Source organism: Falco punctatus, assembly GCF_963210335.1.
Source record: "Falco punctatus genome assembly, chromosome: 4".
Lineage (NCBI taxonomy): Eukaryota > Metazoa > Chordata > Aves > Falconiformes > Falconidae > Falco > Falco punctatus.
This window is the reverse complement of record NC_137583.1, coordinates 60905025-60921807: the sequence shown is the minus strand read 5'-3', so window position 1 is coordinate 60921807 and position 16783 is coordinate 60905025. Positions and strand designations below refer to the sequence as shown.

Genomic DNA, 16783 nt, shown 5'->3' with positions numbered 1-16783 from the left:
AAGATGCTCTCAATCAGTGAGCCCACAATCCAGCTGGGTAGCTTGGCAAACTTACGTAGCTATTTTAATTTTTAAAGTGCCCTGAAAACATTAATTTTCCCTATGAGAGCCTTGAGTAAGTACTATTCCTCCTTTAGAAATGGGGAGATGACAGGTGACACGTTAAGTAAATGTCAGAGCCAGATTTAGAGTGAAGATTCTTTGGAAGTACATGATAACTTAACTGAGCCCATCGGTCCTTGCATATTACCTTCAGCTGGGTTTTGCTGTCTTGTTTATGTAGTGGCTCTTTTTGCTATACTCTGCTGCTTAGGAGAGGACTGCATTAGTTTGGCGATACAAATTCTCCTGAGTAAATACGGTGCTGGTTGAAAGCCTTTTGGGGCAACAGCAGCAGTTTGCTGACTTCCATGTGTTTTGGGATCAGGTCTGTAGAAAAGTTCTAAAAGGAGTCACAATGAGAGTTAAAGGAGTGCAAGTTCTGTGATCTTTTCCATCCTGAAAAAATAGCATTTAACTGACATGATAGGAAGTGAAAATTACTCCATGATAATGTGTATTGATCCAAGTTAATCTTCCTGCTTAAAACGTTCTTTTCAATGTGGGCTTACAGTCAGACCATCTTGAGCTATTCCAAGTCCCTGCTCATAAATTAAGCCGGATTGTTTCTGGTTGCTGCCCTGGAGACAGCATGGGAGCCACAGATGTTGCCAGAATTTGATGTTGGTTATTCAGGCGATGTAGGAAATGAGTCTGCATGATACAACGAGCAGTGAGATAGGGACCCTCAGACTAGACAGTTCTAGCTCTGAATCCAGCTGCAGCAGTGCTAAAGAGCAGAGGTTTTTAGCTTGGGTGTCACGGAAGTATTTTCAGAGCTAAGATGGTCTGTTTCTTTTCATTATATTGTACCATGTGGATGGAACAGCCTACAGTGATCAGCCTTCAGCTGACAAGTCTCTGCCGTTGCTTCTTCCATGGCATATTGTTACGCCTGTTCTTCCCATGGCTGAGCCTAGACTGAATCAGCACTGCCTGGGAAGGTATTTGGACATGGACAGGCTGGCTGCAATTTTTCCTGAAGCTTTAGTTAAAAGTATTTTGCCACATTTAAAAACCCATAGTACTTTTGCAAGAGTAAAATGCTGGGGTTTGGCTTTGTTACAATGTGGAAGTTTCTCTTATAGCCGTTAGTGGACTGGGAACTTTCCTTTTTGACTGAATTGCACAAAATTACCTGGCCTCACTTTCTGAAGTTGCTGCACACTGGTAAACAGCTGTCATGTTATATCCTTAAAACTACTCAGATATTGGGTGGAAAGTGTGGCATAGAGTTTAAACAATATTACGTTTTGATAAGGTGATGGTTATTGTAGACTTTAAGATTAGATTGAGATCAGGGCCCAGTTCACCCATTTTTTTTTACTATATTTGACAATAAAACTATGGCAGAAACTCACAGATTTGCTTAATAATAAATTAAGAAGCAAAACTGATATGCTTTTGATATGCTACAAAGTTGTTATGCTACATGCAAAGTATTCTCACAGAGTAATGCCTTGTTAGCATTTCCTTATCCCTTTCATATTCATAATCACCTTGACAAGGTAGAACAAGATTGCCAAGTCATGTGAAAGATTTCGTCTTAGGAAGGCTTCAAAGAAGCTTTAATATCACGTTGTATTTACTTTGCATTTTCCTTTCTTAACCAGTCTTAAAATAATACGACTTTTTTTTTTTTACTGATTACATAACTGATATAATTTCTAGATTAATGTTATCTTTAATCTCACAGTTTTATCAGAGTTTACTCATATACCTATCTTCTCTGTTTACAAATAGCTTTTAAAAAATTGGTAGCAGAACACCTTCACACTGCACTTAAATGACTAGTTTGAAAAATTCTAACTATTGAAGTAACTTGGGCCTTCTAGATTAACAAAACTGCATCCTTTTATCCAACCAACAGGCAGATTGATGCAATTTAGGGAAACGGGATACCTTTTTCTTTTTCATCTGAATACATGAGCAGCTCAATTTGTTGATGCCCAAGAAAAAGCTTTCCAGACTTTATTTTCTCTTCTTGCATCTCTGCAAAATAAAACCATCTCAATAGAGTCAACACTATATGGTTTTACTTATGTATACCATAAATACCTGTAGGTATTTTAAACATTTGGCAAACAACTGTTTGCAGTGAACATCTGTCAAAAGCTGTCTACCATAGCAGTGTCCGTGGGTCATGGTATACATCACAGCAGCATGCTTACCTCTGTGCTTTGGTTTTCCTCTAAAGGAAGGCAGAGCATTTGTGGGCAGAGTGTGAGCCCAGCTCCGAGGCTGGGGTGCAGTTCCAGCAAAGCCAGGGGATGTGCCGAGGATGGGAACACCTGAACAGGGGTGCTTGCTCTGGGTGTGTGCATTATCCGTGTCGGTAACGCATGTACAAATAGTGCTCTGGAATAAATGAACTTGATTTCAGTTCACATCTAAGAAGAAGAGTTCCGTTTTGTGCAAATAACCTATGGGAAAATAATGATAACCAACAAATATGATTCTTCACAGTCTTCAGACTGCTCCTCTTTTGCTTCTCAGTAGTTCTTCACTTTCTTAGTGTATTTCTGTACCGTGCTTTGTATGGTGGAAAAGGAAATCTGTCTAAATCTAGAAGCAATGATGATCTGGGCAGAATGTGCCAGGTTGATTGTTTTGAGATTTGCTCTGCTCTGTGATGCCTGGATTCAGACCACCCAAAGTCACCCATGTGCCTTGTTTCCAGCCTTTGTTGGTTCTGTTCCTTCAGAAGTATCTGACTGAAAGGAGGCAGAAGACAGAGGGAATTAGATGTGAGGAAAAAGATGTGAGTCTTATTTTTCCAAGCCTTCGACCCTCATCTGAAAAACAATACAAGTAACAGATCTTCATTGAGTTGCAGGGCCACTGTGAGACTGTGAGATGGCATACTGCTCTAGTGTTGGTCACTGTTTAAATAATCCAGATAGGTATGGCCTTTTGTGCCCAACTCAGTTGTTTACACACAGGAATCCAGTGCCATTTGAGATGCCTAAAGTACCGAAGGTACCCACGCAGAGCCAGTAGGTATAACACAGACCCTGTGGGAGACCTGTGCCCCCCTAGCTGCTGTCCTGAGAGTCCTTAGGGAACCTCAGATATCACCAGAAACCTACAGATATCACCTCAGAAATATGGAGGCGTTGAGTCAAGTTCTCCGGGCATGATTCTGTGAACTTGTAGATTAAGATGCCTAGATGTAAGTGTTTCCATGTAGCTGCCTCCATACGAGCCAGGTGTCAAAGCACTTGTTACAGCCAGTGAAGGGCTAGTCAGTGCAGTGGCATCAGGAGAGCTGTGCAATGGCCAGAAGTTGGTATTTGGTTTACAGGGAAATTAATAGCTCTAGGATGCCCTTATGTATCCTGTGTGAATTTCAGGTGCTGGTCCAATAGAGTGCAAGCCTTTAGGTCTTGTGTCGTACTCGTTAGCCTTGTGCAGTGCCTCACCTACTCTACAGTTTCTCAAACAGTACAACACGTTCATGTTTGGCCAATTAAATCAAACTCCATTAAGTCTAACCTGGTCCACATGAAAATATCTGTATGTAGACACCAAAACTTAGGTTTCTCAGTCTAGAAATAGAGTTTTTATATAATGCTATAAAACTCATTTGTGTTTTATATTTATATAAAACTCATGTGTGTTTGCTTTATATTTTGTCCTTTATCCTCTGTTCTTTATATTTTATAGTTTATATATATATAAAATATGGTAGTGCTGCATTTCTCCTCAGCTATAGGTTAGCACTAGCCTTCTTGTTTAAGAAGCCTCTCTCTGCCGCACATATCCATCTATATGTTTTGCTTTTCTTTCAGCTGTGGCTTGGCTGGAGCAATAGCAAATGCAAAGTACTTCAGCATTCAGCAGTAGCTGTTGTGGGTATTTGAAATAATGTCTAGTTGTAGCTCGGCCAGATTGCAGTAGCTAGTAACATCATTTGTCTTTTCTCTCACTTCCTGATTACCGTCCCTCTCCTCCTATTTCTTCATCCATCTTTCTTTCTCACTTTTTAGATTGATCTTATATATCTTCCTTTTCTGTCACCCTCTTCATTCTTTTTATTTCCTGCTTCTCCTGCTTCTCTTTCCTTGCTTCTAATGTAATCAATATGCAGTTTATATAAAAAAAATAATAATGTACATTCAGCATTTTCCCTGTAATTTCTTATTGTTAAAAAACTGGTGTCCGTGGTATTCCTTTTTTGTTTTTTTTTCCTTCTTTTTCCGCCTGTTTCTGAAGAGCTATTATGCTAGTTCCTAGAAGCTTTGAGGTGATAACAGGCATAGACAAGCACAATCTGTTCATTGTCAATATGAACGCTTGATGCTGCAACTGAAGCACACATGGGTGCAAACTCTTGATATATGCAGAAAACACATCTACAACCCTTTCTTGCACACTTTTTTTTTCCTCCTGAGTGCAAATACAAAGTCTCACCACCTTTTCACTACCAAAGCCTTAACATGTCTCACCCTCTGCTAAACCCTCCAAGACAGCAGGATAATGACATGGCACACTAAATCAGAGGGTCTGGATAAACCATTATGTTTTTTTTTAAAAAGGATCCTGAAGTTACTGATCTGACACTTCCATTGGAGAGTCACACTGGCATTTGTTTGCTAAATGTCCGTTCTCTCTCGCTCATCCATTTGAAAAAATTTCACACATTTTCTTTGATGATTAGTTCAAACACTTTTGCTGTCCAATGAATGGGGCTTATCCTGAGCGGTTACTGAGGTACATGAGAGACCACATTTAATGCACATAGCCAAAAGGTTTCAGAGCTGGAGTTCTTCAAGCACTCTGTGACAATGCTCATTGTAAAGCTTTCTGTAAAAACTCTTGGGTAGCCCCAAGATCTCAGATGTCACAGGTTCATTTTTATGTATCAGATTTTTTGTGCAGTGGTGCTAAAGTAAAGTGGAAGTGAATAATGTGCATTGAATGTGCTTCCTTTCTCCTCGTCTTCATCCTCCTATTGCATTGAAACCTTATTAGAGGAAATAATTTTATTTTAATAGTAAAGAATGGCTCTTCATTCATTTGAAATTAACTTGTTCACCTCTAATCTTATTCCAGGAGAAGGCTGCTCACATGGGCAAGCTAAGTATTGCTGATGAGATTGAGTGACTATAAACAACCCTTACACAAGCACACCTTTGTCGTGCTCACATACTGAACTGCCATGACATTACTGGGCAATAAAACTAAGCAGGGCCCAAATCCTCTGTCTCTCCTGTGTGGTACTTACAATGTTTGGTGGCTCGTTTATTGCTCCTCGTTATTAAAATGATGATCGGTTCTTAGTAGTTTAAAAAAGCCAACTTGTAATTCTGCTGGTGAGGATGGTGCCACAGGCCACTAGACAAGATCCAAAGGGGGACAGGGTGTATTCCTGTGCTCTTATTTTGTCTTTGAGTAATTGGTGGAAAGATCCTCTCAAAGCATTGGTATACATGTTCAGCTGTAGATGGTTACAGAAAGGGCAGCTCCACAATCTCTCACCACTATGTACTGTGCAGGGTAGGTTTCCTGAGAAGTATAAATTGTGCTGATTATGTAATCAGGTACAAGCTGTTTAAGATTCATATGTAAAGACAGACATCTCTCACATAAAGTAGTCTGGTCTTTCTTTAGTCAATGGAAAGAAACAGGCGCTTCTCGAGTGCAATTTGGCCCGTTTGAGACAGCTAAATCAGGATGAGATGATTCATGACATAGAAATACTTCTTTTCTCTTAGCAGAAAGTGAGTCTAAATGACTGGAAGAAATGCAGACATCTGTATTGTCACTGTCTAAATACAGACAAATAAAACCCATCCATTACATATGTCCTGAAGTTAAAAAAAAAAACAACAAACAACTAGAGTTTGGGGTGTACCAGCTCTAAACACAAATGAGCTAGCACCAGTAAAAATGCAAGTTAAAAAGTGATAAAAGAATCTTGTCAATGGGCGAGAATAATGAGTAAGTCTCCTATGTCTGGAGCTGCTGTTTTCTTTACTAGTTGTGTCTGAACTAGCTACGTTACCAGCAGTGTAAGATATATGTGCTGCAGTTGTACTTTTAGATGCAGTTATTCTCAATATTTTCTCTCTCCCACGATCGTGTACGAGTCATATCATCACCCCACGTCACTAGCACCACACAGCACTGGTCTTTGATCAGGGCAGATTAACTCGCTGTCCAGCTCTCATACTTCAATGTTTCTGCTTTTCATTTTATAGAGAAGCCAGATGGACCAAGTCCATCAGCTTACTTCTTCCCTGACCCTGCAAATACAGGAATGCTTTCCATAATACTGTTTTTTTTCTAGTGATTTGCCTAGTTTAACTCTTAAACTACCTGAGCAGCAGAGATGCCTCCTTTTCCTGTGAGAGGTTCTAGCCCATTATGGTGCATCTCATAATGCGTATCTCTCTGATACTCAGCCTCTGAGGTATCTTAGTGTTTCGTTCCTGAGTCAGGCTGTGACACTGTGGCTGTGTGAAGGCTATGCAAGGTTGGGAGCCAGAAGGAAGTATCCTCTCTGATATTAACTGTTGCTGTCTTAAAATGCACATTAATCTGACTTTGAATTGTGTAACATAAAATGAGTAGAATACTTGTATAGAAACTTTCTCCTTTTATTTTCTCCTTTGCAGATGATCACTCCAGGATATGTCTAAAAGGTGAAAGTAGCCACGACAATTCAGACTACATCAACGCTAGCCCAATTGTAAGTATGGTAACCTATGAGAAATAATCAAAATAGTCAGTCCCTGTCTTTCCTTGTTGTTAAAAGATGCTAACCTGAAGCACCTCACTGCTTAGGTTGTGCAGCCGCAGACTGTGAGCACCTCACAACTCTGATGTCTCAGGCTGTCCTTCCAAACCGAAGAGAAATGAATCTTCTACATGTACATGCAATACCCTTGAAGTTTATGTATTAGGAGAACAAAGTCAATAGATACTATTATTAGATATTATTAACTTACAGATTATAAAATTCAATGATATACCCTTAGCAGAGCTTTTCCTTCTCTGAGGAGGTAAAACTTGCTTATTCTTTATTGCTTTGTCCTGCCAGCTGCAGTTGTAGGAGGAATGGTTTCTGTAGGCGTGGAGAGCTGAGCTCCACAGGCTTCTGAACTTCTGCATCAGGAACTGAAATTTCCTCTTACCTCTCTTCCCCTGTAGCCCTCCCAATGCATGGCTTGATATTTCTGTAGCTCTCCCACTTCTCAGAGCTTGCTGTTTTGAAAGCAAGAATGAGGTCCCTTACCACTTGTGTGTTCATTCAAACTGCAAGATAGGTCAATCCAATTTTTGCATCCGAATACTCCAGTGTGGCCCAGCTGCCCTTTCTCACTCTACATAAGCTGTGTATGAATCCTTCCTTGTCTTTGAAAGATGATAGGGAGAAAAGGTCTCTATTTTTAGACACAAAGCAGGTATGGTACAGCCAGAAGCATTGCCCTATCATAGCGTCTTAATGGCAGTGTCACGATACCCATCTGAAGGGGGAAAAAGGCACCGCGTCCTTGACCTCCATGAGACTGCTAGTATCGGAGTCACTTTTGCTCATGGTTCTTACTCACATTAATTAGGCACTAAAAAGTTATTACAGGGAAACTATGAGAAAGAACTTAGGATGGAAAATTAGATCTCACTGCAGTGGGCTGTGTATGCCATTACTGGCTCATTTTCCTGGGGAGTATCACTCCCCCAGTTAAATCACTTTGTGTGGGCAAGGCAGCTGACAATTTGCAACAGCATGAAATTACAGGCTGCTTCCTTCCAATGTTGTTGACAATACTTTTTTTTCTTAAAAAAAAACACCACAACTACACAGAAACTGTTCTCTAAGCTTTGTTTTTGTTACTTTCAGTTCAAAAGCTTCGTTTCCTTCAACATAGAAAAACGTTTTATTCAAAGAGTTAAAAGTACACAGAACCCGAAAATATCTTGGGGATGCTTTTTTCTTTGGCTTAGGGTAGAGGGGAAACCAAAGGACCTGGATGCTTCAGGGCTTGCCAGCTGCCATTTTAGAGGATGGGGTAGATGCGCACAGACTGGAGCAGGTTTTGGACCACTTTTAAGTATGTCTCTGACTGGACCGGGCTCTGGATGGCCCCTGGATCGGGAGATCAGAATACTTTGGTCCTCCAAGGAATATGTGTACTGCTTGTAAAGTCATTCATGGAGGTCCAGCTCCAGGGCTTCAGTGCTCTTGTTTGCCTGTCTTCAGAGCGCATTTGGTGAGTTATGGTTGGTCAAGCCTTAATTTGATAGTAAAAGCTGAGGTTTTGTGACAAGCAAAGGAGTAGGAGGTGTTAAGTGGAAGTGAGATACTGTATTCTTGAAAGAGCTTGGTTGTAATTCACATGACTACAGTATCGTGCAGGAGTGGAATTACAGCATCTGTAATGTAACCTAAGCCAGGTTCAATGCTGGCAGCAATACCAATACTGTATTTTTACCAAATAACCAAGATGGGTTTCTGCAACCTGCACAAAATTTGGTGTAGGCACAGCTTAACTTTTTAGTAAACAAATTTGGGGAAGGGGTAAATTCTTGCATGTGTGTGTATGCCTGTTGCAATTGTAATTCTGGATTATAGTGTATCTATTCCCTTAATTATGCTGAAGTGAGAAGTATTACTTTAAGTAGTGCTGGAGGTGGAGAGACAGGACCAAGATATACCCCACTGACATAACTGGGAAAGATTTGCTTTGTCATGATGTCCGAAGCTAATGCAGGCAGAGGATCTCTGCTTCTGCAGCTTTAATTCTCATGGTTTTACAGGAGATTGTAATCTTGCCTTTCCATCCAGCACTTAATAAGGGTATTTTCTTCTGCAAGGTTAGAAACTTTCTTTTTTGTAGCTTTCCCAGACTCAAAAGTTTAATTCAATAAAACAAATCACATTGATGAAGCAAAAAATCTTATGGTTGTCTCTAAATCTTTTACAGAAATATTTCTATGCCCAGAGATAAGTGGGTGCACAAGTCTTTCATTGGATTGGAACAAGCATCCAGTTTCTTGCAGAGCCATGAAAAACTGCCCAGAGAAACTCTTGAGTTCCTCTTCTTCATGGTAGTATAGGGACCCTATTGTGTGGGAAGGAGTGCCACAGCCCACATTTGTGTAGATGACCTGCTATTCCAAGGAAAGAGATGCTCCAGATGGTTTTGTGAGTTCATTTCACTAAGTCAATAGTCATTTTGCTATTTTGAAAGCAGTAGATAAAATGTGTGTTTCCTGAAGGTGATGCAGTGGGAGGTTAGTAGGAGGAAATCACTACTTTGCAAGTCCATAGTTTGGAAAGATTCCCTGGAAACTGTTTCCTTTCAAAACAGATTAAATATCTTCAGGTTAGTGTAAACATATTTGTTGATCTGATACAGGTTTTGTATAATGAGGTAAAATATAGGAGTGGCAGACACATTCAGTCTCTGTTTCTCCCACCACAGAAGCCTACTGGAATATTATGTTGGGCACTTGATTCTGCAATATTTACTGTGGCTGTACAGCTGTTGCAGCCTGAGCTGGACATACATGCTATTGAGATTTTTTTCTGTTAGCAGACACACATTTAATCAACATCTTTGTAAGTGTACGGTGGATGTGGAGTACCAGTAAGTGTGCCTTTATTCGCTCTTGCAAAAATCCTGCCATTTCTTTCCTTCAGACTGCTGCCTTTCAACTTAAATAACTTCAGTAATTATCATGTCAATACAATGATGTTCCTGGTGCATTTGTGCCTTGCAGCGCCTGGGTTAGGAGCGAGCATTGTAGTGAGCTGCAAGATGGGCATTAATAGCACAGGATCAGTATGGTCTGTACTGACTGGAAGAGGCTTTTTCCTCCCTGCGTGTGTGAGCTGTCTGGTGAGGGAAGAGTGTAAAATAAAGTAATTATATTTGAGCTTCGGAAAGGGAGGCTTCCAGTCGTGTACATGTCGCTGGGTATCTCCAGCTTCTGGGTCAGTGGTCCAGTCTCCAGCTGGGGCTCACTCAACCTTAACTTAAGTCTAAATGAGTGCAGCAGTACACCATAAAAAAATCTCCGTGCTAGACAATGAGCTGGCGACCTGCCCACATGTTTCTCCTTTTTAAAAAACGCTACCCCCCTCAAGACCTCCTTTCCCTGCAATGTGCTGTGAAAAGTGGGGTTAGATTGATGGCCTCACCGTGGCTGAGAGTAGGTGAGGAGAATCGGCAAAGATTTAGTCCTGAATTCTTCCCGTAGGTCTTTAATTTCACTGTAGCGTGAGGCCAGGCAAAATGAGTCCTTGCGATAAATTTGCAGGGTAGAAGTGAGGTAGAAATCTGTTTCCATCCTCTCTGAAATAACATAAAGTACTATGATAATAACTCTGCTATCGGCAGCTGAATGAAAGGCTTGCAATTACAGCACGAGAAGACCCTGACTGTGCAGAATAAAACTGTGATAATTACTTCTGTCATATTTGTACTTAGTCCTCATTAAACTTCGGGAAAATCATCCAGTAGTAAATAATGTGCAATCTTTGCTTTTAAATCAGAGGTCATGAAAGTAAATGGGAATTCTGTTTCTCCTCATAGGGTGTCTGAGAGAAAAAATCCCATCAACTACATTTAAAAACTCGGTTTGCTTATTACTGAAGACACCAGACTGAGGAATGTCATTACCATGACAGTTTGTTCAAACACAGCATACAAATTTCATCACCAAGAATAGACTCTGAAATTCATAATGGCATTCACAACCAGATTTACTTTTTTCATTCCATTAGGGGTTTTAAAGGAAGGGTATAAAAATTGTTTTAAATTTTAATTCAAACATGAAGATGAGGACTGGTCTACCTTTTTAATGTTAATGCTGAGATGAATGTGATTACAAAGTTCATCTGCATTTGCTGGATATGCTTTATTTTACAAAAACAAATACTCTCTTTAGTTTTAGAGACTTCCTTTACTATGTAGTAAATACATGCTTGAAAGTAGATTTTATCAGTATTACAAACACATTAAACCTGGAAACCACACAGTACCTTGAATCCATACAAATTTTTCAGGTCTTAATCAGGGTTCAACATTCTTTCTGTCATATTTGGTCTACGCTGGATCTCATTCTGATCTCATATGATTTAGGAGTATTTCAGCTGGACTCAGAGGATTTAGATCAGGGTAAATATGGTGTGTCAGACCACATCTCACCCAGCATTTTTCTGTGTGGGAAGTAAGGATCTGACAAGCTGAGAATGATGGTGAAGGGCAGGAGTGAATCGGTGTATCATTTACATGAGATTTCAGAATGGTCATTGATGCCTATTGACACTTCTACTGTGTACGGTTTTACAAGACTACTTAACAAGAATCTGTATGTACCACTCTCAAGTCCAAATACAATAAATTCGAGGATTTACTGCCAGAATGTATTGATTTTGCTGTATTTCATCAGTGTTATCAGTGAAATCATACAGCAGCGCAATCTCTGTAAAAACTCAACAAAATTCAGAGTTCTTCAGGGAATCAGTGCAAAGTCCTAGGATAAGGCAACGGGGCAGTAGAACTCTTGAAGGAAAAAACAAAGAAGTAACTTTTATTCTCTAGTAAAGCAAAGTTGGAATGGTGGAATCTGAATGCTCCTCCTTTTTGTTTCCATTTGCTTTTGATATTAGTGATGGAAATTACCACAGTCAATTGCATGATCAGTGATAGTAATCCTTAATCCCTTTCTTTTCCTAATAGAAAATCATGGGGAAAAAAGATTGAAACAATCATCTCCAGACTTGCTTTTGTTGTACTTCAGCAGAAAATGAGAATTTCACCATAGCACAACAGTTGTAATAATTGCAGGTTTTTCTTTCCAGAATGGCTGTTCGATCCAGTTCTGATGTACGCCTTGCGAACCTGGTGCTTTGATGGGGACACAGAGGGGAAAATCTTGGTCTTTTTGAACTACTGCTATTAGGGTGATTTCTGAAGGTTGTTCCAATGTAAAATGTTAGCAAACAGTCGATTTTTATTTTAATACTTGATAGTATGGAGCCTGCTGTTCTCTGTTCTTCTCTGGAGAATACATTTTCTGTTTTATTTTCATGAAGTGAGAAATCTGAGGGATCCTTGAAAGAAGATAATGACTACTGACATTAAAAAAAAAGCCTTTTACTTGATCCTTGATTAGTTAGTTTAAAACCCATTACTGACTTTATTTCTTTATTCAAACTTTTGTTAACTTTGATAGATTAAGATGCCCTTGGTGTTCTTGGTAACCTTGAGAGAATAAAAAAGAACATAAAAGCATCGTGAACTGTCCCTTGCAGTCACCTACTCAAGTTAAATTGAATGTGACCAGAGTAGTGATTTTTCACACTGTTCTTGAAATATGTGGCCTTTAAAACAGTACATATAATAGAAAATTGATGAAACCAGGAATTTCATTTAATTAGTTTAATCTTTGCGCTTATTTTTGCTCAGTTAAAGATCATTTAATAGTGTGATAGGGCTTTCTGCCATCTTCTATTTGCTTCAAGCAAGAAGAGTTTCTGCTCCTAATTGTTTTCTGTGCAACACAATGTGCTTGAAATGGAATAATTGTAATTGTCTTTTGAATTATTGTTAAACTGCTGATACACTTCACTACTCTGTGCTTATTGTAATGTTTGCCACGTTCCAACTGCACCTTTGTGACAGAGGTTGATTAATGCTGAAATGCCGAGATTGGCCTATTCCTGATTTACCAGTTGAATGTTGAGAAGTGTTTCCTCCATGACAGCACCATTTACATCATCCTTGATTTCTTCTGCCTTTGCTTTCTGTCATGTCTACATACAAAAGAATTTAGTTTAAGAAGAAATTCAAAGTAAATTATTATTTTTCTAAAGTTTGGTGTATTCGCTATTGGTTACATTTCCAAATCGGCCTCTCGCCAGTCAGACAACTGACATCATCTTCGAGTGGATGCAGCCTGCAATGCTTTCCGCTGGGAGCAGCAAGTCCTGCTCAGTGCAGGTCGATTCTCCTAAGCTAAGATTTTTCCAGCACAGTAAAACCTTTAAGCACATGATTAAATCCTATAGATCTCTGTGGGATTCAAAACAAAACAACGGAAATTATTTCAACCATAATGGAGCAAAAATAACCCCTTTAAACCTGACTTTGCTTAATCACATTTGCTGTTGTTTTCAGCTGTGTTTGTTTCAGTGTCTGGATTCTTACAAAACCAAGAAAAAGTTACCCATTTTGAAATGGTTCCTAAGATTTTTTTGCTAATACTGCTTTCTGAAGAAAGCTAGTTTTTCCCTGATCTCAAAATACCCACAGTAGTAAACATGCTGCTATCAAAATTGCTTTTATCAAAAGGCAGAGAAAGGCAGGTTGAAATTTGTTGTGAGCAATTGCTTGTTGTGAAGAGTTATTTGCTGATAAGAGAAGCATCTCAATGAAGTTCAGAATAAAATGATGGTATTATAGACATCCTGGTCAAGGTTTTTTATAACCAGGGGTGGTGAATCAGAAGTAAGCTTTTATTCTAAATGGGTTCAGTGACTTCATTTTACCTGTGTTGTGTTGTCATGGAGAATTTTAATATTAAGTCCAGCTTATTATACATCAGAAAATTAGAAACATAAAAGTGTTCTCTTCCTTTTTGCAACATTCATCATATTGTTGTTCTGTTAGAATAACTTACATCTGTTCTTTTATAGTTCTTCCCTCTTTTATGTTGCACATAATTATGAGGTGCCTTCTTTTACACTGACATGTACCATCACTGAAAATTTTGATAGGCTATGAATAAATTCAGTAGATGCCTGTTAATGCAAATGTGACTCACATTCATTCTTATTCAGATCTTATAGAACAGAATCGTGTATTGAGACAAATTCTGCCTTCAGCTACACGGGTATAAGTTAACTCTCGCCGACTTCAGTGTCAGTGAGGCACACCCACTCATCTGAGAGCTGAACTGGGTCTCTTTTCTTTATGCTCAGTTTTGTCTTGCCCAGTTCAGGGTTAGAATGAGTTTGTTTGTTTTTTAATCCTATCAGCAGATCTTCTTTTTCAGCAGAATGAGTCCTAAGATTTAGAACCAAGAAAACCACCCATCAGTTCGAAAACATTCATTGTAACACACTAATCCTATTTACTCTTGATGGCTTTGTTTCTTAGATTCTTTTTTTTTCTGCTCAGTGAATTTTCTGCTCCTTGAATTAAATGTAATAATTAAGGTCTTTAAGCAGAACTTTCTCTATTGAGGCCAAATCCATGCATTTAGATAAATCAGCTAACCAGAAAAAGCCAGAAACTGAATTTGTTCCCTATTTTTGCTGTTTTTTAGTTACATGTGCCCTTGACTGGCACAGTGGAAATGGAGAACATATTTAGATGTGTGGAGCATTCTTAACACTCAGTGTAGAAAAATGTTTCAAATGGCTCCTAGGTTGCTATGAGACCACGAGTACTGATCTCAAATAAATGCCTTTGTCAACCACCGTAAATGATCTTATGCTGCATATTGAGGACATAGGACATGGCTTATCATGTGTGCCGATTATCATCTGGTAGGATCAGTCTTTTGTGGAAAAACTTCTCCTCTGCTTATAAATAGAAATAAAATTCTTTGCCAATAAAGGATGGAGGGCCATGACAGTCCTTTAGGAAGTCCCTTGTTTCTGCTCTCGCATACTTTCTGTCTCTAACACAGCAAGGGATTTTCTTCTAAATAAATCCAGTCTGTGTCCTCTTCCCTTGTTCCAGATGGACCATGACCCTCGAAACCCTGCATATATTGCCACCCAGGGCCCTCTCCCTGCTACTGTTGCTGACTTCTGGCAGGTAAGTTAAACATCTCTTTGAAAATGGAATTTATGTGACAAGTCAAACGTTGTTGTGTGCTTCTAGAAATGTAAGATGTATGAAAATACGTTGTGCTTGAGTCACAACAGGTGGAAAAACCTCCATTCACATGTCTTTTTCAAATCTGGTGCATGGATATTCAAGCCATTTATGTATACGACAAGCCCTGCGAAAGAATACTTGATCTGGAAATTATATTGAAAACCTCAGGCTGATGTATTCGTATAATAGTGCCAGGTCTCTGTAATTAAGCTACTGCCAAGGACTGGATGATTTTCAGAGGGCCTGACCTTCTTAAGAGTGTAGCCAGAATTCATTGTCACTCTCCAGATCAAAAGGACCTAACACTATGTGCCATGAATTTTTCCATTGAAACCTATTTCTCACATGTCCCAGTTCCCCAAAATGCTTAAATTCGTACGTATTTTCCCTACCACAGGTAGCTGAGTTAAAGGCTGAGTTAAGACCCTGCTGCATAAAGCTAAGGAGGTGCATAACTTTTTGCAGGACCGGGGCTGAAGGCAATGATTGCTGATGCACAAATATGAGCTTACTTTGCATGGAGGTTTTTTATGTGCTTACGCAGCTCTCAGATTTGGACATACACACACACCGCTGGGCTGGGGTATGCAATTGTGTGATGGATATGCTGCGTTAAATTCCTTTGTAAGTGTGAAAGTGCAACTGAAAGCTTGCTGAAGCTTACTGAAGGGAAGAGGCCAACTGAGGTTTATTATCAAGACAAACGTATGTTTTTATTTCTTGGTTTGCCTTATAAATGTAGAAGCATTTGTTCTGAAGGAAAAGAGTATCTATGTAAAAATTTCAGAAGTGCCATTGTATTTTAGGGGCTTGCATCAGTTGAAATCATCATGTCTCTTCATCTGCATCATTTGGTCTATGATTAGAAAGTCTTAACTGATCCCTATTGAAGATGCTTTTCATGTCACAATTTTCTACTGTTTCTGATGAGGAATCAGGACATTTTCAAAAAGTTTGTTTGATTTTGGGTGCCTGGATATTCAAATGCTCAGTCTGAGATATTTTGGGACTGGTTTTTAAAAGTGCAGAGTAAATGCTTTCTGCTTCAAGTCAGCTGAGCTGTTAGTCTGGCCTAAATTTTCAAGTAACTTGTGATTTTTGTCTTCACTATTTGGTAATTAGACACAATTGAGAACACTGATCTTTCTTCCCTTGGCAGGAGTATTCCTTATAACAGGCATGATGCTTAAGAATGTGTTTCTTAAGTTAAACATGCAAAATCAAAGACCATGTTAGCTATTCTGTAATTGTATTTTATGATTCCGAAGGCCCAGGGGTTTTTAATTGTATATTTTTGCATATTTGTGTATTTAGATTTTGTGTATTTTCACCTGTTACTGCACCTTTACGTGTTGGAAAAAATGTATGTTCTAATTTTTAAAGGAGGCATTTAAAGAAGCATTGCTGCTGATGCAGAAATCAGAATTAATCATACAAACATAGTATGAAGGATATATTTTGTTCTTCTCCCATTCTAATTTGAACAGTTAGGCAACCTGTTCGCATAGACACAGAGATAGAACATTATTTCTTTCTTCTGTGATCCAACCGTCTTCATTCCAACTTTGTCCTCAGAAGGTCTCTTCCTTGACTTTCTTTCTTCATGCTATTTGTGAGTGGAGAGTCTTCACTTTCCTTCACTTGCTTTCTGCTCTTTTTAACTATTTCTCCTCCCGGTTATCCTTCAGTGAAAGTTCACTGCATCTCCCTACCAGATTTGCTGTAAACAGAAACCATTCAGCAACCGTGGTTCAGCTTCTGCTCAAGTGTGGCTACATATCCATTTTTTATGTGATATTCTTATGTGGTTTCTTCTATTAGGTTCCATACAAAAGTTTGTT

At 39.1% G+C, this 16783-nt stretch overlaps 1 protein-coding gene across 1 annotated transcript in view; it reads left to right on the top strand.

The window, feature by feature from the left end:
- PTPRN2 (protein tyrosine phosphatase receptor type N2) overlaps positions 1–16783 on the top strand; it is a 676344-nt gene that overhangs the window by 613723 nt on the left and 45838 nt on the right. The window contains exons 16-17 of the mRNA XM_080385838.1: positions 6720–6793; positions 14802–14879. Coding sequence (XP_080241964.1) covers positions 6720–6793; positions 14802–14879 — 152 coding nt within the window. The remainder of the gene's footprint in view (positions 1–6719; positions 6794–14801; positions 14880–16783) is intronic.